The 27,725-nt window shown below is 44.9% G+C and overlaps 1 protein-coding gene and 1 long non-coding RNA gene across 3 annotated transcripts in view; one reads left to right on the top strand and one right to left on the bottom strand.

Moving 5' to 3' along the window:
* LOC135055360 (uncharacterized) overlaps positions 1 to 22,643 on the bottom strand; it is a 145,501-nt gene extending 122,858 nt beyond the window's left edge. Inside the window, exon 1 of the long non-coding RNA XR_010243725.1 lies at positions 22,591 to 22,643. This is a non-coding gene — a long non-coding RNA (uncharacterized LOC135055360). The remainder of the gene's footprint in view (positions 1 to 22,590) is intronic.
* The window catches only part of CDH4 (cadherin 4), a 1,018,047-nt gene that overhangs the window by 836,585 nt on the left and 153,737 nt on the right, over positions 1 to 27,725 (top strand). For both annotated transcript variants that reach the window (XM_063959329.1, XM_063959328.1), the window contains exon 5: positions 20,176 to 20,331. In XM_063959329.1, the coding sequence (XP_063815399.1) occupies positions 20,176 to 20,331 (156 nt within the window). The remainder of the gene's footprint in view (positions 1 to 20,175; positions 20,332 to 27,725) is intronic.

Genomic DNA, 27,725 nt, shown 5'->3' with positions numbered 1-27,725 from the left:
GGAGAGGACCTTTTGCTGTGCGGTGCGCGATTACGTCATCGCGCACCGCTCAGCATTTAAGCGGCGCTACTACTATACAGGGGGCGTAACTGACCACGCCCCCTGTATTAAGCCACGCCCCCATTTCCTGCCCGGGGCGCAGAGGGCCCTCGAACCGGCCCTGGTTCTGCCCAACTGCTAAAAAATTTCCTGCTGCGATCAATTTGGAATTACCCCCCATGCCCGAAGCATGGCGAGCGAAGCGAGCCTTGCAAGGGGACGTGGTGCACTAATTGGGGTTCCCGGTCACTCTACGAAGAAAACGACACCAAAATAACATTAAAAACTCATGTCGACCTTTTGACCTGTCGACCTAGAACATGTCGACCTAAAGACCCTGTCGACCTAGACACCCTGTCGACCTAGTTACTGTCGACCAATAGTGGTCGACCTAGACATTGTCGACCTAGTTACTGTCGACTTTCAATACCACACCCCTCTCCACCACCTAGCGTGACCATCCGGTTTGCTTTGTCTTGTTAGCTCCTGCTCTGCTCCTCTTAGCGTGTCCAGCACTACAATGGATTCCTCCCAACTCCACTTTCTTCTCCTCACAAGGCTCCTCTGCTCCCAGACTCCCTTGTGTAATCAGCGCTCACCAGCTAGAACATGTAACCAGACTCTAGCCCAACCTTAACTCCTGCAACAAGACACCGTAAGTTACTTTTAAAGGGGCACACACACAATTTTCCAGGATGCCACATTCAGACCTGGGGGACTGTATGTGTAACTCTAAAGTCCATGTGGTCTTATAGCAAAGTGCAATTTTAAACCTTAATTAGTATGGAAACATTTCCATCATTTGGTAAAACAAAAGTCATACAGTGCAGTGGTCTATACAAACATAATATGCGTACAGAAGAGCTCAAGTCAGTGGTCCATATATACACTGTAAAGCCTAACAGAAGTATTATAATGCTGCTGTCTGTATTCAGACTAGGACCTGATATTACCAGCATACTGAAATGTGCTGTTGCTCACGTATATATAAAATGAGGACACACATACATTGGGGTATATTTACTAACATTCGTAATTCTCCCGATTTGGTGGGAGAATAATCACGAATGACATCGAAAGTGTAAAACTGCAACTTTTTGAATTTATTACGACTAATTTACTAAACTGTCCTATTCTGCATTTTCTTTTGTTCCGATGTCGATGTCATTCGTGTTTTTTTTTAGTTTTTTACGGCAGTGATTAGCAAAACACTGCCGACTTTTTCTAAATGAATCTCGGCCGGATCTGTGTGATCCGTGCTGGGGTTCATTTTTTTTTTTTTTTTTTTTTTAAATAAGCACTGTAAAACTGTAAAAAAAATGGCGTGGGGTCCCCCCTCCTAAGCATAACCAGCCTCGGGCTCTTTGAGCCGATCCTGGTTGCAGAAATATGGGGAAAAAAATGACAGGGGTTCCCCCATATTTAAGCAACCAGCATCGGGCTCTGCGCCTGGTCCTGGTTCCAAAAATATGGGGGACAAAAAGCGTAGGGGTCCCCCGTATTTTTAAAACCAGCACCGGGCTCCACTAGCTGGACAGATAATGCCATAGCCGGGGGTCACTTTTATACAGTGCCCTGCGGCCGTGGCATCAAATATCCAACTAGTCACCCCTGGCCGGGGTATCCTGGGGGAGTGGGGACCCCTTCAATCAAGGGGTCCCCCCCCCCAGCCACCCAAGGGCCAGGGGTGAAGCCCGAGGCTGTCCCCCCCATCCAATGGGCTGCGGATGGGGGGCTGATAGCCTTTTTGTAAAAGTGTAAGATATTGTTTTTAGTAGCAGTACTACAAGGCCCAGCAAGCCTCCCCCGCATGCTGGTACTTGGAGAACCACAAGTACCAGCATGCGGCGGAAAAACGGGCCCGCTGGTACCTGTAGTACTACTACTAAAAAAATACCCCAAAAAAGACAAGGGCCCTCATTCCGAGTCGTTCGCTCGGTATTTTTCATCGCATCGCAGTGAAATTCCGCTTAGTACGCATGCGCAATATTCGCACTGCGACTGCGCCAAGTAATTTTACAATGGAGATAGTATTTTTACTCACTGCTTTTTCATTGCTCCGGCGATCGTAGTGTGATTGACAGGAAATGGGTGTTACTGGGCGGAAACAGGCCGTTTTATGGGCGTGCGGGAAAAAACGCTACCGTTTCCGGAAAAAAACGCAGGAGTGGCCGGGGAAACGGGGGAGTGTCTGGGCTAACGCTGGGTGTGTTTGTGACGTCAAACCAGGAACGACAAGCACTGAACTGATCGCAGATGCCGAGTAAGTGTGGAGCTACTCTGAAACTGCTAAGTAGTTTGTAATCGCAATATTGCGAATACATCGTTCGCAATTTTAAGATGCTAAGATGCGGCTTAGCGTGAGCAACTCTGCTAAAATCGCCTTGCGAATGATCAACTCGGAATGAGGGCCAATACACACACACCTTGAAAGCTTTCTGCTCAGCGGTTGACCGAAAGTGACCTCACCGCTGAGCAGAAAGTTCCCACCATTGGTTACAATGGAGCGCATAGGCGCTACATTGTAACACTGCCGCGTGCTGCCTGTCAGTCAGTACAGGAGCACACAGCCGATCAGGAGGGTGCCACAACGTGGCGCTCCCTGATTGGCTGAAGAAACCCACTTAGACAGAAGTCAGAGTGGGTTTCTGGCATTCGGGGAAAGGGGACCCATGTGAAAACATGGGTCCCCTTTCAGTGCGTGGCTCCGGTCTCCGTTTTATTTTTTTAATCAAGTACGTGGATTACAAAAGGATTATCCGAGGAGCCTGGTACCCTGGATCTGGTGAGTATAATTTATTCAACAGGTACCCCATGGATTCTACTGGACAAGAGGACCGACCTGCGTGTGAACATAAGGTAAGTATGTGTGTATGTTTGTGTGGATGGATGTAATAAAACTTTACTTTCAAGGTGTGTGTGTATTGTCTTTTTTTGGGTATTTTTTTAGTAGTAGTACTACAGGTACCAGCGGGCCCGTTTTTCCGCCGCATGCTGGTACTTGTGGTTCTCCAAGTACCAGCATGTGGGGGAGGCTTGCTGGGCCTTGTAGTACTGCTACTAAAAACAATATCTTACACTTTTACAAAAAGGCTATCAGCCCCCCATCCGCAGCCCATTGGATGGGGGGGACAGCCTCGGGCTTCACCCCTGGCCCTTGGGTGGCTGGGGGGGGGACCCCTTGATTGAAGGGGTCCCCACTCCCCCAGGGTACCCCGGCCAGGGGTGACTAGTTGGATATTTGATGCCACGGCCGCAGGGCACTATATAAAAGTGACCCCCGGCTGTGGCATTATCTGTCCAGCTAGTGGAGCCCGGTGCTGGTTTTAAAAATACGGGGGACCCCTACGCTTTTTGTCCCCTGTATTTTTGGAACCAGGACCAGGCGCAGAGCCCGATGCTGGTTGCTTAAATATGGGGGAACCCCTGTCATTTTCTTTCCCATATTTCTGCAACCAGGATCAGCTCAAAGAGCCCGAGGCTGGTTATGCTTAGGAGGGGGGACCCCACGCAATTTTTTTTCAAAAAATTAACACTTTCCCACCCCTTCCCACTGATATACATGCACGGATCTCATGTATCCGTGCATGCCTATCCAATCACGGCTCAAAAAAGCAGGTCTGTTTTTTTTAGCACTTTTTTACGAGTTGTATTTTTTCACGGCAGTGTTTTGTTTTTTTTTGCTTTGCACTTCTTAGTAAATGACCGAGATTCATACTTAAACAGCCGCGTTTTGACCGATGGTGTATTCATTCGTATTTTTTTTGTTGGACTTCAAAAAAAATACGAATGCCCTCATCACTGCCGAGATTTGAGTTTAGTAAATGACCGAGATGACACTTTGAAGAAAAAACGGCATCTCGGTCAAAATCGGGACCTTAGTAAATATACCCCATTGTGTAAAATTTACACAGTAATTGTGGGAGAACTCTGAAACACTACAGAACTACAGGAGAAATTAATAAAAGTGTCCAAATGTCTTTAAAATCATCCTCCGCCAATTATTGACGCCTTTAGGTTGCATCATCTTTATCTATGGTGAATATAGCCCTGTATGCATCTTAGTTATGATACCATAAGACCCAGTTAGTCATTGTGTTTGGTCATACTTGTATTTAGTAATACCATTAAGTTTAATTCACTAAATACAATACATTGCAGGGAATGCAATGAAATATCTGTTCCTCGTGTGCTTGTGACATCCATCCACTCACAAGGCTCAAGACTACAAGTCCGCCCATACAGTTTAGAGCCTTTCTTCCCAACTCACAGACAATCTGGACTCCCTGCAGCCTGTTCCCGGCCGCACTTCATACATAAGAATTAGTGGTCAGCTATTCAGCAGCTGGCCGTTGAATATTTATGCCACTGCACAGCTTATATCACATAAATAGCCTTGCATTGGAACTTAATAGCACATCTCATTCTCAAAGAATCAATTTGTGGACAACACATTTTCAGGATACTTGGATAAGGATACAACCAATACAAATATTGAGCCCGTACCTCAAATGTTTGCTAATAATTACTGTGGTCTGGCACAATAAGCTATTCAACCATCTTTCTGGCTATTGCACTCAGCATCCAAATAAGAACTTTTCTGTGCAAGACTGAGCTTTAAAATGCATACAGTGGCAAAGCCAGTGGCGGGGGCAGTGTGAGCAACCTCTCTCCCTGAAGGAATCATGAAAACAGAGCCTATGTGATAGGGGAGCCCAACCCACCCATCCCCTGGGGAGCAACTTTTTGACAACATGTTACAGGGCTTGTATGGCCCTAGGCAAGATTCTGGCAAGTACCCCCTCCCCTACCTTGTGTCTCCAGCCATCATATATCTCCCCCTTGTTTGTCTCTAGCAACCCAATCTCCAACCTATCTTTTTAACAAGCTCTTATAATTGACTTACCTTTGCTGTCTTCCCTCTGCTTCTCTCCTCTGCAGCACACTTGCTGCTGTGAATGACACTGACATGACCTTAGGTCACACAAGCATCCCACTGATGGAAGCTGCAAGATCTGTATGACTGGCACTGGGTTGTACAGGCTTTCTGCTGCTGCCTGCCATATAATATGTCAGATAATTGCGCAGCAGCACCAGAAATCCAGTACATCCCATTGGAGGACTGCCACTGTCAGCCCCGGATCTTCTGAAATCTGGAACTGGCAGAGCTTAGATATCTAGCCTGCCCAGATGCTCCAAGGCATTTCCAGATGCCTATATGCATTTGCCTATACTGCCTATGCCATTGCCTTGGGCTGGATCTGAGTATGGTGGTCACTGGAGGCTCTGTTTATTGTGTGGCTGTCACTGAATTCTGGCTGTGTTGCTTCATACTGTTTTTGTAGTGTGTGTGTGTGTGTGTGTGTGTGTGTGTGTGTGTGTGTGTGTGTGTGTGTGTGTGTGTGTGTGTGTGTGTGTAAGTACTAATGTAATTAGGATGCCATTAATGTATTTAGAAGTTTACACTTGGGGCCTAATTCAGATCATGACACTGCTCGTGTTCATGTTGCAAAGTACCAGTGTTCAGTACTGCGCATGGGAAGTATGGGTCCTTCATCATTGGAATCAGAATGGTTGCAGACGTTAGTTGGTTGACAGTCTCCAGCCTTTTGGGAGCAGCGATGGCCTCCGTTTCCCACAACGGAGGTGTGTCACCTCCATCTTGAGGGAGTGCCGAAGCCAGGATTGACGTCTTCTGACTGAGATTTCCGGGCCTCTTTGTAGGAGCTGCAGCGGCTGACTTGTGTGACCCCATGGGTCACGCAGCCCGCTTATGGAGTCCTGGGATGCAGCAGTGGATCACACATGCATGCAGGAGGCCTCTACTTATACCAGTTGCCTCCTGCTGCATTACCATAACTGTGCACACTCCAACCACATCTGAATCAGGACCATCCAACTATGAAACAGCTGGGGTGCCTATTTCTCCAATATCCCTTCCCACTTATGTCAAAAGCTGTCAAAGCCACTGAATGCAAAATGTGTATAGTACAGTATTCCAGACCATTGTCAAATTCCATTTTTATATATTTGGCTCACGTAGAAAAGGATGCATTTTACTCCAAATAAATAGATTTTAAATGGGCTCCCTTAAAAGGAGTATTTTGCATAGCAAATCTTAAGATTCTTCCAGTTCTGTGAGGGTAGTATCTATGGCACTTTTCTGGAAAAAGAGCCCATTGGTATATATGCCAGGTTGACCCAGGAGAAACCATTAGTATGTGCACCTGGTTATGTGCACAGGTTATGTGACTTGACTGGTAGTAGTTAAGACTAATGTTACAGTACACAAATCATTCACAATACAGTCAGTTAATGGGGTGGTATTCACGTGACTGCCGGTCAGCTGACCGACAGTCACATGACCTCCTCCGTGAGCCCGACGGCTCACTATCCCGATGGTCGGCATGCCGACCAACAGGGACTATTTCCACTCGTGGGTGTCCACGACTCCCATAGAGTGGGAATAGAACCCGTGGCGACCGCAGGTCGCCACCGAGCCCGCAGGGTGGCGAGCACAGCGAGCCCGCAAGGGGCTTGCTGCACTCACCCCTCCCCACCGGGATCCCGGCGTCGGTATGCTGCCGGGATCCCGGCGTCGGTAAGGTGACCGGCAGTCAGGAGACCGCCGGTCACCAGTACTACACCCAGTTAATGAAGTATATTCTACATAAGACAGTCTGTCTCAACAGAGTTATTACCTATAATTATGTTGCATTTATTATGTAAATACATTTACCGACAGACACAAATACAACATTAAAGTACTAATTAAGTTTAATTAAATACAAACATCCGTTGTCTTCCTTTTCAAAAAAATATGTATTTGGTAACAGGATTTGAGTGCCCAAAAGTGATACACCTCCTTATAGGAACAATGGTCTGCTTGTGACACATTTATGTAAACATGTCCTTATTGTACTCAGCTAATATTTTTTGAATGCTGCCCTAATACACTTGTAGGTGAAGGGGCACAGACGAGTTGTGTTTTTTTTGAACATTTCTTTTAAAATATTTTAACAATATTTAAGGTTATCTATAACACTCCCTAATGCATCAGTGTGTCTTTTTAGTATAATATGTTTTTGTTTTTTTGTTTGTTTTTGGGGTAATAAATGAAGGAATTCACTCAAATATTCTCCCAGTCTCATTCCCTAGTTTCAGGGCCAGATAAACAATGGGGCGGATGGAGCTCCAGCTCCAGGCCTCACATAAAAATAGGCCCATCATCATGGCAGCATGATGAGCACTAGCCACCAGCTGGCCACATGGTATGCCATAAATCAGAGCTATTAAGATTGCATTTCTATCTTCCTCACAAAATAATGCAATTTTTTTTATATTTGTACATAATTAGGGAGACATTGGAGCTGACAGTGTAGGGGTGTTCATGCCCACATGGCTCTGGCCACACCCACACAGCATTGATCACACCTCCCTTGTTTCTCACAATAGGCCTTTGAATATTTTCAGCCATAGGCCCATGTGGCCCTTAATCCGGCCCTTCCTAGTTTATGTTTATTGTAATCCATCACATTAAAGGCCCAAATAAAAATAATTCAGAATTTCCCTATGATCCTATAATGAACTTATCTTTCCTGTGATTGGGATTGTTTGTAACCCCCTCCGTGCAGCTCTGTGTCAAACTGCTGGCTGGTGGCACTATTGTATATGGCTCTTCATGGCTTTTTTGAGATGCACTTTTGTTAACCAGCTTAATTGATTCCTGCACGACATGTGTTAATAGTATACACTACAGCCTGTAAATACAGACTTATATGGGTAGCCCTCTTCATGGGAGTATTTGCTCAGTGTAATATACTTTCCAGCTCTGATATGTATACTTCTAGAACTCACCAAATTAAATGGTTGCTATGAAGTTAACTACCCGAGCTGTGTGTAAAGTCTGACAATATACTGTAACTGTATAGCTGTCCCCAGTGATGATGATGATGATGATGATGATGATGATGATGATGATATTATTTATATAGCGCTTCCCAAGGTGCTTTACATTTGTATAAATGCAGAGCTTTGAATTTGCAGAAAATGCAAAAACCATAATTTCCAATTATTATTAACCACTTAACTGACAATTATTATTTTTTTGCAAAAACTGCACAGAAATTGCTGTTGTTTTTTTATAAAGTTTAAAAAGTATTTTTACAACTATATTTAAATATTTTAATTAAAAATATATATATACAGAGGTGGTGTTTTGTACACCAAACCCACCCCCACCCCCGTGTCCGTAGGCCCCCTTTGTAATTTTACTTCCCACCTCCCATCAGAAATATTCCTCCTAGTGGCATAAGATCCGCTGCATTATCAACCCCACCCCACCCTGCTGGTAAAAGATCCCCTGGTAGAGCCCCCATCCTCACCCCCATTGCCAACCGGCCCCAGTTAAGCCCCCACCTAAGTGTCACTATTTTATTATTATTAATATATTTCCCCACCCTCCCAGGCAAAATAAATATTTTTATGGGGCAAAAGATGAGACCTCCATTTACACCAGTTATAGCACCTCCCTAGCACCTTATAGGAGAGTCCTGCAGTTCATGAAGCTGAGGAGACTGGTCGTCAGTCCCGCCTGCTGCAGCTGATCTCTGCACATGCAGAGATCAGCATACTTGTGCTGGGGGAGGGGCGGTGGACTATGTTCCCCTTTTTGCACTTTTGGTCTAAGCGCATGCACCACGGATTGTAGTTTGCATGGCATTCAGGGGCACGGTTTTGATGTTGGCGGTCACAGACAGCCACATCACTCCCAGGGGGCCACTGCAGCATGAGAAGGAAATCTGTTATTTTCTCCACAACAAACAGAGGAAGCAGCACCAACGTATGAGAAATGATCTGGTCAGGTAACACACTCCTGGCTGCGGTTATATCCTTACACTTAAGCAAGTCCAGTGGTTAATCCAACTAGCAAAGGTACCATGTGAGACAGCCATCTGGGTGCACTACATAGGTTAAGAAGGGATAGATGTATCAAGCCTGCTTAACCACTGCTTATCATCTTGAAAAAGCAGTGTCACACAGCGAAACGCGTCAGTTTATCTACTGGGCATGCTGTTTTTTGGATACAACTAGGAGACAAATCCACATGTCTTCAATCAGGAACAACATTGCTACTGCCCTTTGCAACAGAGAGGAGAACCCTCGCTTTTACTTGGACTATTCTGTGAGTCCCATACCAAGCTGTAAAAAGAGTCTTCCTCCTCTGGACATTTAATTGGTAGAAATTCTTGCAACTGACTGCGTTCCTCCAAAATGGTGGTAATTCTCCATGAACTGCATTTACTCAATATCCCAGTTAACGAGTATTTAGGACTCTATCTAATTTTTTAAAATAGTTAACTAAAATCATATTGGATAAGGTTAAATGTATGTTCTTCACCTAATTCACTCATAAGAAAAACCCACAACAATTTTTTATTTTTTTTGGCGGGGGGAGGGAATCGTCAGTTAAGTGGTTAAAGAGTGGAGAGGTGAACAAGTGGAGAAGTAGCCTATAGCAAACAATCTGCTCCTAGCTAGCATTTATCAAGTACTTCTATAAAATGATCGGTAGAAGCTGGTTAGTTGCTATTGATAACGTCTCCACTTGTCCTCTTCTCGACTCTTCAGAAGGCTTGATACATCTCCCCCATTACATTGAATAGGCAGCGTAACAGCTGAAGGAAGAGTTCCTTTCACCCATTCCAAGTAGGAATTATTAATATAAAATGAATTCACATTAAAACTAGAGATGAGCGCCTGAAATTTTTCGGGTTTTGTGTTTTGGTTTTGGGTTCGGTTCCGCGGCCGTGTTTTGGGTTCGAACGCGTTTTGGCAAAACCTCACCGAATTTTTTTTGTCGGATTCGGGTGTGTTTTGGATTCGGGTGTTTTTTTCAAAAAACACTAAAAAACAGCTTAAATCATAGAATTTGGGGGTCATTTTGATCCCAAAGTATTATTAACCTCAAAAACCATAATTTACACTCATTTTCAGTCTATTCTGAATACCTCACACCTCACAATATTATTTTTAGTCCTAAAATTTGTACCGAGGTCGCTGTGTGAGTAAGATAAGCGACCCTAGTGGCCGACACAAACACCGGGCCCATCTAGGAGTGGCACTGCAGTGTCACGCAGGATGTCCCTTCCAAAAAACCCTCCCCAAACAGCACATGACGCAAAGAAAAAAAGAGGCGCAATGAGGTAGCTGTGTGAGTAAGATTAGCGACCCTAGTGGCCGACACAAACACCGGGCCCATCTAGGAGTGGCACTGCAGTGTCACGCAGGATGGCCCTTCCAAAAAACCCTCCCCAAACAGCACATGACGCAAAGAAAAAAAGAGGCGCAATGAGGTAGCTGTGTGAGTAAGATTAGCGACCCTAGTGGCCGACACAAACACCGGGCCCATCTAGGAGTGGCACTGCAGTGTCACGCAGGATGTCCCTTCCAAAAAACCCTCCCCAAACAGCACATGACGCAAAGAAAAAAAGAGGTGCAATGAGGTAGCTGTGTGAGTAAGATTAGCGACCCTAGTGGCCGACACAAACACCGGGCCCATCTAGGAGTGGCACTGCAGTGTCACGCAGGATGTCCCTTCCAAAAAACCCTCCCCAAACAGCACATGACGCAAAGAAAAAAAGAGGCGCAATGAGGTAGCTGACTGTGTGAGTAAGATTAGCGACCCTAGTGGCCGACACAAACACCGGGCCCATTTAGGAGTGGCACTGCAGTGTCACGCAGGATGTCCCTTCCAAAAAACCCTCCCCAATCAGCACATGATGCAAAGAAAAAGAAAAGAAAAAAGAGGTGCAAGATGGAATTGTCCTTGGGCCCTCCCACCCACCCTTATGTTGTATAAACAAAACAGGACATGCACACTTTAACCAACCCATCATTTCAGTGACAGGGTCTGCCACACGACTGTGACTTATATGACGGGTTGGTTTGGACCCCCCCCAAAAAAGAAGCAATTAATCTCTCCTTGCACAAACTGGCTCTACAGAGGCAAGATGTCCACCTCATCATCACCCTCCGATATATCACCGTGTACATCCCCCTCCTCACAGATTATCAATTCGTCCCCACTGGAATCCACCATCTCAGCTCCCTGTGTACTTTGTGGAGGCAATTGCTGCTGGTCAATGTCTCCGCGGAGGAATTGATTATAATTCATTTTAATGAACATCATCTTCTCCACATTTTCTGGATGTAACCTCGTACGCCGATTGCTGACAAGGTGAGCGGCGGCACTAAACACTCTTTCGGAGTACACACTTGTGGGAGGGCAACTTAGGTAGAATAAAGCCAGTTTGTGCAAGGGCCTCCAAATTGCCTCTTTTTCCTGCCAGTATAAGTACGGACTGTGTGACGTGCCTACTTGGATGCGGTCACTCATATAATCCTCCACCATTCTATCAATGTTGAGAGAATCATATGCAGTGACAGTAGACGACATGTCCGTAATCGTTGTCAGGTCCTTCAGTCCGGACCAGATGTCAGCATCAGCAGTCGCTCCAGACTGCCCTGCATCACCGCCAGCGGGTGGGCTCGGAATTCTGAGCCTTTTCCTCGCACCCCCAGTTGCGGGAGAATGTGAAGGAGGAGATGTTGACAGGTCGCGTTCCGCTTGACTTGACAATTTTGTCACCAGCAGGTCTTTCAACCCCAGCAGACTTGTGTCTGCCGGAAAGAGAGATCCAAGGTAGGCTTTAAATCTAGGATCGAGCACGGTGGCCAAAATGTAGTGCTCTGATTTCAACAGATTGACCACCCGTGAATCCTTGTTAAGCGAATTAAGGGCTCCATCCACAAGTCCCACATGCCTAGCGGAATCGCTCCGTGTTAGCTCCTCCTTCAATGTCTCCAGCTTCTTCTGCAAAAGCCTGATGAGGGGAATGACCTGACTCAGGCTGGCAGTGTCTGAACTGACTTCACGTGTGGCAAGTTCAAAGGGCATCAGAACCTTGCACAACGTTGAAATCATTCTCCACTGCGCTTGAGACAGGTGCATTCCACCTACTATATCGTGCTCAATTGTATAGGCTTGAATGGCCTTTTGCTGCTCCTCCAACCTCTGAAGCATATAGAGGGTTGAATTCCACCTCGTTACCACTTCTTGCTTCAGATGATGGCAGGGCAGGTTCAGTAGTTTTTGGTGGTGCTCCAGTCTTCTGTACGTGGTGCCTGTACGCCGAAAGTGTCCCGCAATTCTTCTGGCCACCGACAGCATCTCTTGCACGCCCCTGTCGTTTTTTAAAAAATTCTGCACCACCAAATTCAAGGTATGTGCAAAACATGGGACGTGCTGGAATTTGCCCATATTTAATGCACACACAATATTGCTGGCGTTGTCCGATGCCACAAATCCACAGGAGAGTCCAATTGGGGTAAGCCATTCCGCGATGATCTTCCTCAGTTGCCGTAAGAGGTTTTCAGCTGTGTGCGTATTCTGGAAAGCGGTGATACAAAGCGTAGCCTGCCTAGGAAAGAGTTGGCGTTTGCGAGATGCTGCTACTGGTGCCGCCGCTGCTGTTCTTGCGGCGGGAGTCCATACATCTACCCAGTGGGCTGTCACAGTCATATAGTCCTGACCCTGCCCTGCTCCACTTGTCCACATGTCCGTGGTTAAGTGGACATTGGGTACAGCTGCATTTTTTAGGACACTGGTGACTCTTTTTCTGAGGTCTGTGTACATTTTCGGTATCGCCTGCCTAGAGAAATGGAACCTAGATGGTATTTGGTACCGGGGACACAGTACCTCCAACAAGTCTCTAGTTGGCTCTGCAGTAATGATGGATACCGGAACCACGTTTCTCATCACCCAGGATGCCAAGACCTCAGTTATCCGCTTTGCAGTAGGATGACTGCTGTGATATTTCATCTTCCTCGCAAAGGACTGTTGGACAGTCAATTGCTTGGTGGAAGTAGTAAAAGTGGTCTTACGACTTCCCCTCTGGGATGACCATCGACTCCCAGCAGCAACAACAGCAGCGCCAGCAGCAGTAGGCGTTACACGCAAGGATGCATCGGAGGAATCCCAGGCAGGAGAGGAATCGTCAGAATTGCCAGTGACATGGCCTGCAGGACTATTGGCATTCCTGGGGAAGGAGGAAATTGACACTGAGGGAGTTGGTGGGGTGGTTTGCGTGAGCTTGGTTACAAGAGGAAGGGATTTACTGGTCAGTGGACTGCTTCCGCTGTCACCCAAAGTTTTTGAACTTGTCACTGACTTATTATGAATGCGCTGCAGGTGACGTATAAGGGAGGATGTTCCGAGGTGGTTAACGTCCTTACCCCTACTTATTACAGCTTGACAAAGGGAACACACGGCTTGACACCTGTTGTCCGCATTTCTGGTGAAATACCTCCACACCGAAGAGCTGATTTTTTTGGTATTTTCACCTGGCATGTCAACGGCCATATTCCTCCCACGGACAACAGGTGTCTCCCCGGGTGCCTGACTTAAACAAACCACCTCACCATCAGAATCCTCCTGGTCAATTTCCTCCCCAGCGCCAGCAACACCCATATCCTCCTCATCCTGGTGTACTTCAACACTGACATCTTCAATCTGACTATCAGGAACTGGACTGCGGGTGCTCCTTCCAGCACTTGCAGGGGGCGTGCAAATGGTGGAAGGCGCATGCTCTTCACGTCCAGTGTTGGGAAGGTCAGGCATCGCAACCGACACAATTGGACTCTCCTTGTGGATTTGGGATTTCGAAGAATGCACAGTTCTTTGCTGTGCTGCTTTTGCCAGCTTGAGTCTTTTCATTTTTCTAGCGAGAGGCTGAGTGCTTCCATCCTCATGTGAAGCTGAACCACTAGCCATGAACATAGGCCAGGGCCTCAGCCGTTCCTTGCCACTCCGTGTCGTAAATGGCATATTGGCAAGTTTACGCTTCTCCTCCGACAATTTTATTTTAGGTTTTGGAGTCCTTTTTTTTCTGATATTTGGTGTTTTGGATTTGACATGCTCTGTACTATGACATTGGGCATCGGCCTTGGCAGACGACATTGCTGGCATTTCATCGTCTCGGCCATGACTAGTGGCAGCAGCTTCAGCACGAGGTGGAAGTGGATCTTGATCTTTCCCTAATTTTGGAACCTCAACATTTTTGTTCTCCATATTTTAATAGGCACAACTAAAAGGCACCTCAGGTAAACAATGGAGATGGATACTAGTATACAATTATGGACTGCCTGCCGAGTGCAGACACAGAGGTAGCCACAGCCGTGAACTACCGTACTGTACTGTGTCTGCTGCTAATATAGACTGGTTGATAAAGAGATGTCTATGTAACTATGTATGTATAAAGAAGAAAGAAAAAAAAACCACGGTTAGGTGGTATACAATTATGGACGGACTGCCTGCCGAGTGCAGACACAGAGGTAGCCACAGCCGTGAACTACCGTACTGTACTGTGTCTGCTGCTAATAATATAGACTGGTTGATAAAGAGATGTCGTAGTAGTATGTATGTATAAAGAAGAAAGAAAAAAAAACCACGGTTAGGTGGTATACAATTATGGACGGACTGCCTGCCGAGTGCAGACACAGAGGTAGCCACAGCCGTGAACTACCGTACTGTACTGTGTCTGCTGCTAATATAGACTGGTTGATAAAGAGATGTCTATGTAACTATGTATGTATAAAGAAGAAAGAAAAAAAAACCACGGTTAGGTGGTATACAATTATGGACGGACTGCCTGCCGAGTGCAGACACAGAGGTAGCCACAGCCGTGAACTACCGTACTGTACTGTGTCTGCTGCTAATATAGACTGGTTGATAAAGAGATGTCTATGTAACTATGTATGTATAAAGAAGAAAGAAAAAAAAACCACGGTTAGGTGGTATACAATTATGGACGGACTGCCTGCCGAGTGCAGACACAGAGGTAGCCACAGCCGTGAACTACCGTACTGTACTGTGTCTGCTGCTAATAATATAGACTGGTTGATAAAGAGATGTCGTAGTAGTATGTATGTATAAAGAAGAAAGAAAAAAAAACCACGGTTAGGTGGTATACAATTATGGACGGACTGCCTGCCGAGTGCAGACACAGAGGTAGCCACAGCCGTGAACTACCGTACTGTACTGTGTCTGCTGCTAATATAGACTGGTTGATAAAGAGATGTCTATGTAACTATGTATGTATAAAGAAGAAAGAAAAAAAAACCACGGTTAGGTGGTATACAATTATGGACGGACTGCCTGCCGAGTGCAGACACAGAGGTAGCCACAGCCGTGAACTACCGTACTGTACTGTGTCTGCTGCTAATATAGACTGGTTGATAAAGAGATGTCTATGTAACTATGTATGTATAAAGAAGAAAGAAAAAAAAACCACGGTTAGGTGGTATACAATTATGGACGGACTGCCTGCCGAGTGCAGACACAGAGGTAGCCACAGCCGTGAACTACCGTACTGTGTCTGCTGCGACTGGATGATAAATGATATAAAAAATATATATATATCACTACTGCAGCCGGACAGGTATATATTATATATTATATAATGACGGACCTGCTGGACACTGTCTGTCAGCAGAATGAGTTTTATTTTTATAGAATAAAAAAAAAAACAACACACAAGTGAAGTCACACGACGAGTGTTTAACTTTTTCAGGCAATCACAATATAAGTATACTACTAACTATACTGGTGGTCAGTGTGGTCAGGTCACTGGTCAGTCACACTGGCAGTGGCACTCCTGCAGCAAAAGTGTGCACTGTTTAATTTTAATATAATATTATGTACTCCTGGCTCCTGCTATAACCTATAACTGGCACTGCAGTGCTCCCCAGTCTCCCCCACAATTATAAGCTGTGTGAGCTGAGCAGTCAGACAGATATATAATATATATAGATGATGCAGCACACTGGGCTGAGCCTGAGCAGTGCACACAGATATGGTATGTGACTGAGTCACTGTGTGTATCGCTTTTTTCAGGCAGAGAACGGATATATTAAATAAACTGCACTGTCTGGTGGTCACTCACTATATAATATTATGTACTCCTGGCTCCTGCTATAACCTATAACTGGCACTGCAGTGCTCCCCAGTCTCCCCCACAATTATAAGCTGTGTGAGCTGAGCAGTCAGACAGATATATAATATATATAGATGATGCAGCACACTGGGCTGAGCCTGAGCAGTGCACACAGATATGGTATGTGACTGAGTCACTGTGTGTATCGCTTTTTTCAGGCAGAGAACGGATATATTAAATAAACTGCACTGTCTGGTGGTCACTCACTAGTAAACTCTCTGCACTCTCTACACTTCTACAGTACTCCTCCTAGTCCTAAACTCCAGTAAATCTCTCTCTCTTATAATCTAAATGGAGAGGACGCCAGCCACGTCCTCTCACTATCAATCTCAATGCACGTGTGAAAATGGCGGCGACGCGCGGCTCCTTATATAGAATCAGAGTCTCGCGATAGAATCCGAGCCTCGCGAGAATCCGACAGCGTCATGATGACGTTCGGGCGCGCTCGGGTTAACCGAGCAAGGCGGGAGGATCCGAGTCTGCTCGGACCCGTGAAAAAAACCATGAAGTTCGGGCGGGTTCGGATTCAGAGAAACCGAACCCGCTCATCTCTAATTAAAACTAAATGAAACTTATTTAAATAAGTTCCTGTTGATTTCAACCTGAGGTTTTGAAGCTGCAAGCAGAGGAATAGCTAGGTGCCATGGTGCCCGGAGCAAGGGTATGTTTTAGCGCCCCCCTCCCCTGTACTGAATCAAGGGCCTAGCAAACATGTGGTAGCATGTTACATTTGAAATAAAAACATTTTTTTAAATCCTAAATTGGTGACAGGGCCAGTTCTAAACTATGTGGAACTCAGGGTGCATAAATATTGTAGGAGTGTAGCTTCATGGGGAAGGGGTGTAGCCACAGAATAGGACAATTCAGATTACACAGCACAGTAGTGTCCGTTATTCACATTATACCACTCAGTAGTACCCCTTAGACATGTTATGCTACATAGTAGAGCCCCTTATACAGGTTACACCACACTGTAGAGCTACTTACATACATTACACCAAAATATAGCCACAGAGAGAGGTGCTACAGTAGCCGGGGCAGAGAGTAGTGCTGCAGAAGCCTGGGCTGTAAGAGGTGCTACAGCATCTGCAGTAAAGACATGTGCTGCAGCATCAAGGAAAGAGGAAGATTTTGCAGAAGCCGGGGCAGAGAGAGATGCTGCAGCAGCTGGGCTAGACAGAGAGGTGCTAGAGCAACAGGGGCATAGAGTGGTTCTGCAGGACAGAAGTAACCTGCTGCACAGCTACAAACAGACCGTGAGACATATAAAGAGGGTGAGCAGAGCTCCAGCATGTGCCAGCTGCAGGTGTCTTCTGCTGTCACCTATGGCCTGCCCTGTACCCTACCTACTGTATTCTCTGAGTCTGAGTCAGTGTGCGCCCCATCTGTTCCTGCTCTGCAGCTGCCTACACAGCAGCCCACAGTGCAGCATAAGGAGGGAGGTGGCGACGCGCCCTCTAACTTTTTCTGCACCCGGAGCTCGCGCTCCTCCGGAGCCACCCTCGCTACACCCCTGGCTGCAAGTCGTTGACTTGTGTTTTAAACATCATGAAATCTCCGATTTGTGAAGCTGTTGCTTTAAAACTGTAAGATGTTATCCAGGTACACTCTTGTAATGTGTCATACTTTTCATAAATGTATAATATAATGAGACTTCCCAGTGACATAATATTGCAGTGATATATAAATGTTAGAGATGCTACTTAGTTATTTGCATCCAGGCCAGTGGTAGATTATAATGAGGAAAGTGATGTAAACAACATGAGCTATAGACTGTATGTGCTCAGAGTTGGCCAGGGACAGTATTATTTTAGACACCTCATAGGATTGACAATTTGGCATCAGATTTCCTTAAATGCTCCAAAATCTATTGCATTAAGATTTTATATGTAACTAGCGTTTGCCTGCGGCTTCGCGCACGTGGATGACTTCCAGAAAAAAAATCATCTCCATAGTTCATAAACAGTCCCTAGAATTATATTTTACTCCAAAAGTGTGTATGTATATATATATATATATATATATATATATAGTCATTTTGGACTTGAGGAGCCTGCAAACTGCACTCCCCAAGTGTCAAGCACCTGGTTTTCCCTATATTGCTCCTCTCCCGGATATTACATCGAGATCATACATACCTCAGTTTCTTAGGTCACTATCTATTGGTAGCTATCCAATGGTGAAAACACTATGCAGATTCATCCAGTAGTTTTTGCATGCTGCTGGAATGAACAGACAGGCAAACAAAATTTACAATTGTATTTTATATATATATATATATATATATATATATATATATATATAGAGAGAGAGAGAGAGAGAGATAGATTAGTTAAATCAGGTCACAAGATGCCTGATAGGTTCTAGTATTTGTAGTTCTCCATCAGCTGAAAAGCTTCAGGTTGTCTAATCCATGTTTAAGATACTTTTCTTCAGTCATCCATAGTACAGGGATGTGCATGTTTGAATGTGTTATGTCTTGCTGTTTGCCTATGTGTTACTTACATTTTAAACTTTGTTTTGGATGGTGCTTTTTTGGTGTTAATAATATCAGAAACTGATGCCTTTTAGCTAAAGTTAGTAAAAACTCTCTCATGCATAAACAGTTTGTATTTTAGAAGCCACAAAGTGCTCAGGACTAGCAGACAGACCAAGGTCAACAGCCAATCAGATAAGCTTCAGGAGCTCTCTCCATCCCTTCCATATACAACCTTTATCTCCTGACAGTAGGACAGTCTTAATATGTTTAAGACCAATAGCTGTCCTTTATGTGTATCCCTAATAGGAACAAGTCTGGTAAACCAATGACTAATATCCTTATTATATTGTGCACCAAGTATGAAACTTTTATATGGTTTTAATAAGAAACTTTCATCAATTTGTATTTTCGCAGAGAGATAACACTGGAACTGAGCCATTATTTAAGACTGTCACATATGTGTTCTTTGCATTATAGGTTCAATTATCTCTCTTCTGCAGTAATGACCCTCACTTGCTGATTCTGTCCATTCTGAGACAAATGGGTCCTTCTGTGCTGTGACCTTCAGGTCTCAGAGCGAGAGGTCCAGCAGGAATCGATGAGAGAGTTTAGAGATTATAGCTGGGATCACAGGAAAACAAGCCTATTATGAAGTATGGGACACACAGTGAATGTGCTCATTATCTTCTAGAAAATGTCAGGGAAATGAAGGACGATAGAATCTAGATCTAACAAAGTGACCTTCAAACAAATATACTATAGTAATAATGCACTTCTTAGATGTTGTATAGCCACCCATATATGGATTCAGACATTCCTTTATTTGCCTGTCATTATTAAAACCTCATATCTGTCGCATAACATATAAAATGTTTCTTAATTATGATTCTAGCTCTATACTTCCATCTGGATGACAGTAATATGTACAGAATAGAACCAACTAAAATCTCATAGGTCAAGAACGGTCATGTAACATACATATAGAAGGGTACATTTAGGTGTGAGGTTTTTTTAGAACTGGTGATGTTGCCCATAGCAACCAATCAGATTCTACATAACATTTATCTAGCTACTTCTAGAATATAATAGATAGAATCTGATTGGATGTTATGGGCAACATCACCAGTTCTAAAAAAAACTCCCACCTTAGTAAATTTACCCCTTAGAAACCAGCTGTTTCCTTGTTCTCAGCAAGTAACCCTCATAGTTTAGTTGAGTTTCCAACCTTTTAGGATAATATTGTATGTAACATTTAACAATGTATCAGAAATGTACCTGCTTTACTTTATATGGTGTTGTATGACCATATAATGGTACAAGGCTTCAGGCAAAGTGCTTTTATAGTAGACTTAGAACTATATTCTAGCCTTACCGCATCCTCTGAGTACTGTTACCAATATAAAAGCACTTATGCGGCATACCAGTGCCTTTACTGTATGTAGCTGATTTGCACTTCCAGTAACCTTACTTTAGCTAAAGGTATTTTATCCCATAAACAATATAAAGCTGCAGAACCAGTAACAACAATATAGCAATATCTTGTCAACTCAACATACAAACGTAATAATTCCACATGTGACTTATTATTTGTGTCATCTACAGATCCGCTCTGACAAAGACAGAGAGAGTATGATCCGCTACAGCATTACAGGCGTTGGGGCTGACCAACCCCCCATGGAAATTTTTAGCATAGACCCCATATCTGGACGTATGTATGTAACAAGGCCCCTGGACAGAGAGGAGCGATCGTCTTACCATGTGAGTAAAAATATACGTAATGTGGACACAAGACTGTATGGGGTCTATTCATGAATCAGTGAAAAGTATGGAGAAGTGAGCCTGTGGAGAAGTTGCCCATGGCAACCAATCGGTGCTGCGCCATACAATTATACAGTATGCAAATTATAAATGTTACTTCAATGCTGATTGGTTGCCATTGGCAACTTCACCACTGACTCGCTTCTCCAGACTTTTCACTGCTTCATGAGTTGACTCCTATGTTTGATGATAGATGTAATCATGCTGTGGTACAGACAGGAAACTATTTTGTTTCACCTCCGTTATCTACTATATGAATTGCTTCTCTTATTTAAATGCCCGTAGTGAGCGTCACATGTCTCTCCATTATTTGTTGCACTTCTGCTTCCACCAGAAATGTTATTGAACAACTGCATTTATAGGCCCAGGCAGTTTATTCTACAAACAGATAAACTGTTTTGTTTATTATACAATAACTAGAACACTGCAATAATTCCTACCACTATATTATATAGATCGCTTGTGTAAAAGCCTAGGGAGTTGTGTTCAGGAGGCAGCATAAAACAGCTTAGCATTACTATTTTATTTTTTAAATTTGCTTCTTTGACTGTTCTATCCACCTGATTTCTCCAGTGGAAATAGTAGGGGAGGGGGTGTTAGATAGAGAGCTTGAGCCGATGGAGGTACATGATTACTAATTTATGGCATATCCACTAACAATGCCAAGGGCAGAGTCAGCTGTAAACAGGGCCCGGAGCATCCCCATGCCAGAGCAGAGGGGATGTGCAAGACTGAGCTGTGCATGTGCTGCTCTCACAGCCGGTCAGCCGCGTGTTCACACGTTCCAAAGATGATTGCAAAGAATATTCATAGCATCATTGAGGCTACAGGGGCCCATTACACAGCCTGGGAATTGTGTGATAAGCGCACCCTGAGGGGAAGATAAATACTCAGCCTCTTACAACGGAGCTGCCAGCACAGAAATTACCTCATTCACAAACAGTAGTTTTTCATTTGGAATCTGAAGCTGCAGTGTTTGAGCCTGGATAGGAATCAAGCCCGCTGTTGTCTGCAGAGTGGGAACTGGGCACATCCACTATAGAAATCATTGGAATTATATTGTTTTGTTACACAATTAGGAGCAGGGTTGGTGTAAACCTGATTAACAGCTCTTTGCTTAGCCACAGCAACTGCAGATTGTATAACAAAGGCCTACCCATGTTCAGTGTTTGCACACAGAGCAACTAGACCTAAAAATGCAGGCTGATCAAATATGAAAAGATGTGACAATTCCAGATACCACTATACTGCATTTAGAAGTACCATGCTTCTGAACAGGAGGCATTCATTTTGCCGGCTTTCAGGATCCCGGTTGTCAGGATACCGACGCCGGAATCCCGACACCCGGTGAAATACTGGCGGCTGGAATCCCCACTCGGGTGGTGGTCCACGCCACCACCCGATGGGGAATATAACCCTGTGGCGACCGAAGGTCATCACCGGGCACGAAGCATGGTGCGCACAGCGAGCCCATGAAGGACACACTCAGCAAGGGACACGCACAGCGAGCCCACGAGGGACACGCTCGTATTCCAACTGTCTGGATCCCGGCGTTGGCCTCCTGACCGCTGGGATCCAGACAACCGGGATATATCATACGATATTCTTCTGAGCCAATATAAACTTGTAACTCCCTCTATTACCCTAATCATCCCCATAACTGTAAGTGAGGGCATTGGCAAAGCAACATTCCCCACATACCCAGCGGTGGCTTGGAGAAGCTGGGTGACTTGTGGGCGCTGTGGGTACTGTGGGGACAACTGTTCCGGAGCCACCACACCGCTGTTTTTTGGCAGGGGGGTGCACAATTTATAGTTATGCCACTGAGAGAGGGGATCACAATGATGTGACTGCCATTACTTTAGAGAAAGTCTTGGTGAACTTTAACAATATGTCAATAAAAACACTGTCAGTAAATATCATGAAGATGGTAAAAAATATTTCCAGAGTCAAGTATCTATTCTCCTGGCTGTTGGAATTTGTTTCCTAACCCCCAACTGGAATGGTGCAGGAGCTACTAAGAGTGGAACCATCTAAAGGCATACTGTCAGAAATAGGTAGACCAATAAGGTTTTATTTTTAATGTCAGTACTGAGAACTTTCTGCTCTCTGTCAGAACTGGTGCTCCCGTCATCTACCAAAAGGTTGTTATGATCCTGTCTGCAACAATCAAGTTCTTGTAATTTTTATTAGATTTACCTTGTTGCCTGGCCTGCAGGTCAGATTTCCTGTTTGTCTTTGAACTGTTGCTGTTGGAGCATGTCAGCAGATTGCATTCCCTTCAGCCAGACTGCTCCTTGCCTCAGCTGCCATTAGCAACCAATCAGAGACTTGCAATGACTGTGTATTCCTTGTCTGCCTTTTGTTCTGTGCCACTGCATAAGTCATCCTGACTCCTACCAAGTCACAGCCTGACTTCCTAGCTCCTGCCTGTTACAAGCTATTGCTATCCCTGGCTCCTGAGTGTGTTTGTCTCCTGCCTTGCTGAAATCCCCAACTGTGTTGCCTGCTGATTTCAGTGCTTCACTCGGCTTCTGCCTCAGTAATTATACATAGACTTCACTCATTAATCTCTGCACTCACTAAACCTGTTAAGTTTACTAGCTTTCAGTCTGAAACTACTAAGACTTTGTCAAGTACCTGAGTTCTGATTGCTAGCTTTACTACAGTACAGATAGTTCTGTTTGAGATTCCACCTGTGTCTGCAGCCTGCTTCTGATTACTGTGTTTACCATAGGCTACACAAGCAAGTGCTGCTGCAGTACATTTCTCTGTCTGCTACAGAAATCCTGAACACTGCCCTGCTGTTAACCTTTAAATCTCCTGCAAATTTACATACTATTCAGTTAGCACATTCTTCACCTCCAACCATTGCAACAGCACCCAGCAGCACAGTCTATCTACACCAATATCCAGTGACCATTTGATCCTGTCCAAGCACAGCTATTTCCAGTCAGTACTGTGTTACATCTAGTCCTGTTTAGCCCTGCACTCCTGTACTCCTCAGAGCTACCCTCAGTAACAAGTGCATACCAGTGCAGTATTCTCCAAGTCTGACTCCAGTCTGGTCAAAGTCCAGTTCCAGTCTGGTCCAGTATCCCCAATTCAGTTCCAGTCTGGTCAAAGTCCAGTTACAGTCTTGTCCAGTATCTCCAATTCAGTTACAGTCTGGTCCAAGTCCATTTCCAGTCTGGTTCAGTACCTGCAGTTCGGTTCCCCTCCGGTCCACTATCCAGTTGGTTCCACCATGGTCCAGTATCCAAGTCCGGTTCCAGTCAGTACCTGGACTGACTGGAACACATATCACCAAAACATATCCCCAACTTACTTCAAAGTTATTGTCCATATGTCTTATCCTGTGTCCGCTGACTCTGTGACGGATCTGGACGGGGCAGATCCTGACATGAATATGTTCCTGTATGGAGAATAATCCCTTTAATAAAAAATCAGTACTAGATGGTGCTATAGCGAGGGAGTTTGAGACCTTGATATAAGTTTTTTCTCCCAATCATCCTGAATCACATTCTAAATGTAATTGGTATTTAACTATGCCACTGTGTTTCCTTGCTGTACTGCTACATCTGTGATATGCCAGGAAACAGTGCTATACAGTAGTCTGTTCTAAAATTTGGCGAATTAAAATGAAACAGTAACTTCCCTGACAGAATTACCTGCTGATTGGGCCCAGAGTCCAGGGTGCAGGCGCTCATGTCATATGGCACCATATTCAACTTGAACAGTTCAAAAGACAAGCTGTCCGCATAGGCCTGGTTGGTAGTCTGAAGGGAAACTCAACATGAGGACTAGTGGAGAAGGTGCCTATGTGATGATATACTGTGTGCCATTGTAGCATTCAGGTACTAGGAGTTATCTCCCATCTCACAGTATGGCAATACCTTCGCTGTTACGTAGAATTAGTGCAGGTATTGTACTGCTAGAGTTTAATAAGTTCTTAAGTCTACAATGCAATGACAAATCTGTGGCTTAATTAAACATGTAGATTTGTTCAAATGTGTCACTAACAATGTCATTTCTGAATGAAATGAAATGCTTTAATAAAATACAATGATGACTACAAATACATTATTGACATTTTTTTCTCTAAAATGTATTTTGAATGACAATTTCTGTTCAGGTAATAGCTCAAATATGTATGCATCATTTTGTAAAATGGATGCAAAACAAATTAATAAATATATCTAGAAACAGACGCATTGCAGATTCCTCATCTTTATCCACAGAACTGGTTAATTTAACTGCTTCCTAACCAACTATCCCTAACTTCTATGCAGAGCTGGCTTTGTGCACCAGTGTGTACTGTACACCAATCATTAGATCAACGTCACTACTGATCATTTGTTAATAAACTGCAAACCATGTGTGTCTACATTAACTGAGAGGGTACGACAATTGCGTCCTTCTGCCTACACTGTCCCATAAATCAGGGCAGGATTAATCGGCTAGGAGAGTCATTGACAGGCTGGTATTTGGAGCTGCCCTCTACTTCATCTGACAAATGCAGACAAGCTTCCCCATTGCTGGATTAGCCTCCATAAGAACTGCCTGTCTCTGCATTGCAGTAATGACTTTCAATAGCTCCTTAATTTTTTTGTTATCTCTCTTTTCGATGCAAGGACGACATGCTACAACATCTGTCTCCCAGCCAGAGGTGAAGAATGTACCATCTTTAGGAGGCTGTCAATCAATTTCAGTCAGCAGAACATATGTTTATCCAGCTTCCAGTTCTGTGCTTGCCTGCAGAGAATAAACACCAGTAGTGATATAGAATAATAATAACAACAGGTTCTACTCTTTAAATAACCATGACGACAAGTACTTCCTGCCAGTTACATTTTGTCTTATGAACTCTTAAGGTGGGTACACACTGATAGATATATCTGCAGATCAATTGATCTGCTGATATATCTACGGACGGATCGGGGCAGTGTGATGTGCATACACACTACCCGATCAGTTGGGGACTGACGTCATGAACTGGGCGGGCGTGTACACACGCCCACCCAGTTCAGCTGTCAATCACCGCCGGCCGCCGCAGCATGTGTATGGGCGGGCGGCTGGTCGCCCGTACACACACAGCGATGCACCAATATATCGGGAGATATATTGGTTGTCGGCTGTGCTGCGGGGCCGACGCGATACATACCTGTCCGACAGACCCGCGATATATCGGCCGTTCAATAGAACGGCCGATATATCGGCCAGTGTGTACCCACCTTAAGTGTATCTAATATATGTAAAATCTTCTGCAAATAATATCTGTATAAATGGCGGGTTGTAAAGTCATCACTTATAATCAGCAGAGTTCTAGTTCATTACTATAGTGTTCATTAGGAAAATCTGTGTACTATAAGAAATGATCTACACCTAGTGTTAATTATAACAGATATTACAAGTCACCTAATTTCTATATTCTGTTTAAAAGCACTCAGCCTTTGGCACATTGACTTTGTATGGTCACAGAATTGACTTCCAGTGCTTAAAGTGGTCGTAGAGAGGTGGTGGAACTCACCCCCCCTTCCTCCTCCTTCCCCAGCGCCCATGCAATAAAGGTATTGCGCGAGCCCCAAAAAAGGGGCATGGTCACACAATAGTAATAATGCCCACAGTAGTAGAACCCCCAATACACATTGGGGGTCATTCCGAGTTGTTCGCTCGCAAGCGGATTTTAGCAGATTTGCTCATGCTAAGCCGCCGCCTACTGGGAGTGAATCTTAGCATCTTAAAATTGCGAACGATGTATTCGCAATATTGCGATTACACACCTCGTAGCAGTTTCTGAGTAGCTCCAGACTTACTCTGCATCTGCGATCAGTTCAGTGCTTGTCGTTCCTGGTTTGACGTCACAAACACACCCAGCGTTCGCCCAGACACTCCCCCGTTTCTCCGGCCACTCCTGCGTTTTTTCCGGAAACGGTAGCGTTTTTTCCCACACGCCCATAAAACGGCCTGTTTCCGCCCAGTAACACCCATTTCCTGTCAATCACATTACGATCGCCAGAACGATGAAAAAGCCGTTGATAAAATTCCTAACTGCATAGCAAATTTACTTGGCGCAGTCGCAGTGCGGACATTGCGCATGCGCATTAAGCGGAAAATCGCTGCGATGCGAAGATTTTTACCGAGCGAACAACTCAGAATGACCCCCCATAATTCCGACAGTAGTAGCACCCCGTAATACACAATGCCCACAGCAGTAGCGCCCCTTTTACAATGCCCACAGTAGTAGTGCCCCTTATGCAATGTCCATTGTACTGGTAGTGCCCATAAATATAGAGCCCATAGTAGTGGTGCCCCTTATGCAATCCCCCCAGTAGTAGTGCCCGTTATGTCCCCAGGAGTGATGCCCCTTATGAAGTGCCCCCTTTACAATGCCCTCATTAGTAGTGCCCCCATTAGTAATGCCCTTAATGGTAATGCCCCTGTGTAGTATTACTCCCAGTAGTAATGCCGCCTGTAGTAATGCCCCCAGTCATTTAGCCCATGTAGTTTGCCCCAAGTAATAATGCCCCCAGTAGTAATAACCCCCAGTGGTAATGCGCCCCTGTAGTTATGCCCCCAGTAGTAATGCACCTCTGTAGTTTAGCCCCATGTAGTTTGCCCTCAGTAGTTTGCGCCAAGTAGTAATGCCCCCAGTAGTTTAGCCCCTGTAGTTATGCCCCCAGTAGTAATGCCCCTGTAGTTATACCCCCAGTAGTTATGCGCCCCAGTAGTTATGCCCCCAGTAGTAATGTGCCCCTGTAGTTATGCCCTCAGTAGTAATGCGCCCCTGTAGGTTTGCCCCATGTAGTTTTCCCCCAGTAGCTTGCCCCAAGTAGTAATGCCCCCAGCAGTAATAATGCCCCTGTAGTTATACCCCCAGTAGTAATGCGCCCCTGTAGTTATGCCCCCACTAGTAATGTGCCGCTGTAGTTGTGCCCTCAGTAGTAATGTGCCCCTGTAGGTTTGCCCCCTGTAGTTTGCCCCCAGTAGTAATGCCCCCAGTAGTTTGCCCCAAATAGTAATGCCCCCAGTACTTTAGCCCCTGTAGTTATGCCCCCAGTAGTAATGCCCCTGTAGTTATACCCCCAGTAATAATGCGCCCCTGTAGTTATGCCCTGACTAGTAATGTGCCCCTGTAGTTATGCCCTCAGTAGTAATGCGCCCCTGTTGGTTTGCCCCATGTAGTTTGCCCCAAATAGTAATGTCCCCAATAGCTTGCCCCCAGTAGTTTAGCCCCTGTAGTTATGCCCCCTTAGTAATGCCCCCCAGTAGTAATGCCCCTGTAGTTATACCCCCAGTAGTAATGCGCCCCTGTAGTTATGCCCTCAGTAGTA

Source organism: Pseudophryne corroboree, chromosome 3 (assembly GCF_028390025.1).
Source record: "Pseudophryne corroboree isolate aPseCor3 chromosome 3, aPseCor3.hap2, whole genome shotgun sequence".
In the NCBI taxonomy this organism is placed as follows: Eukaryota; Metazoa; Chordata; class Amphibia; order Anura; family Myobatrachidae; genus Pseudophryne; species Pseudophryne corroboree.
This window is presented reverse-complemented; position numbering and strand designations above follow the sequence as displayed.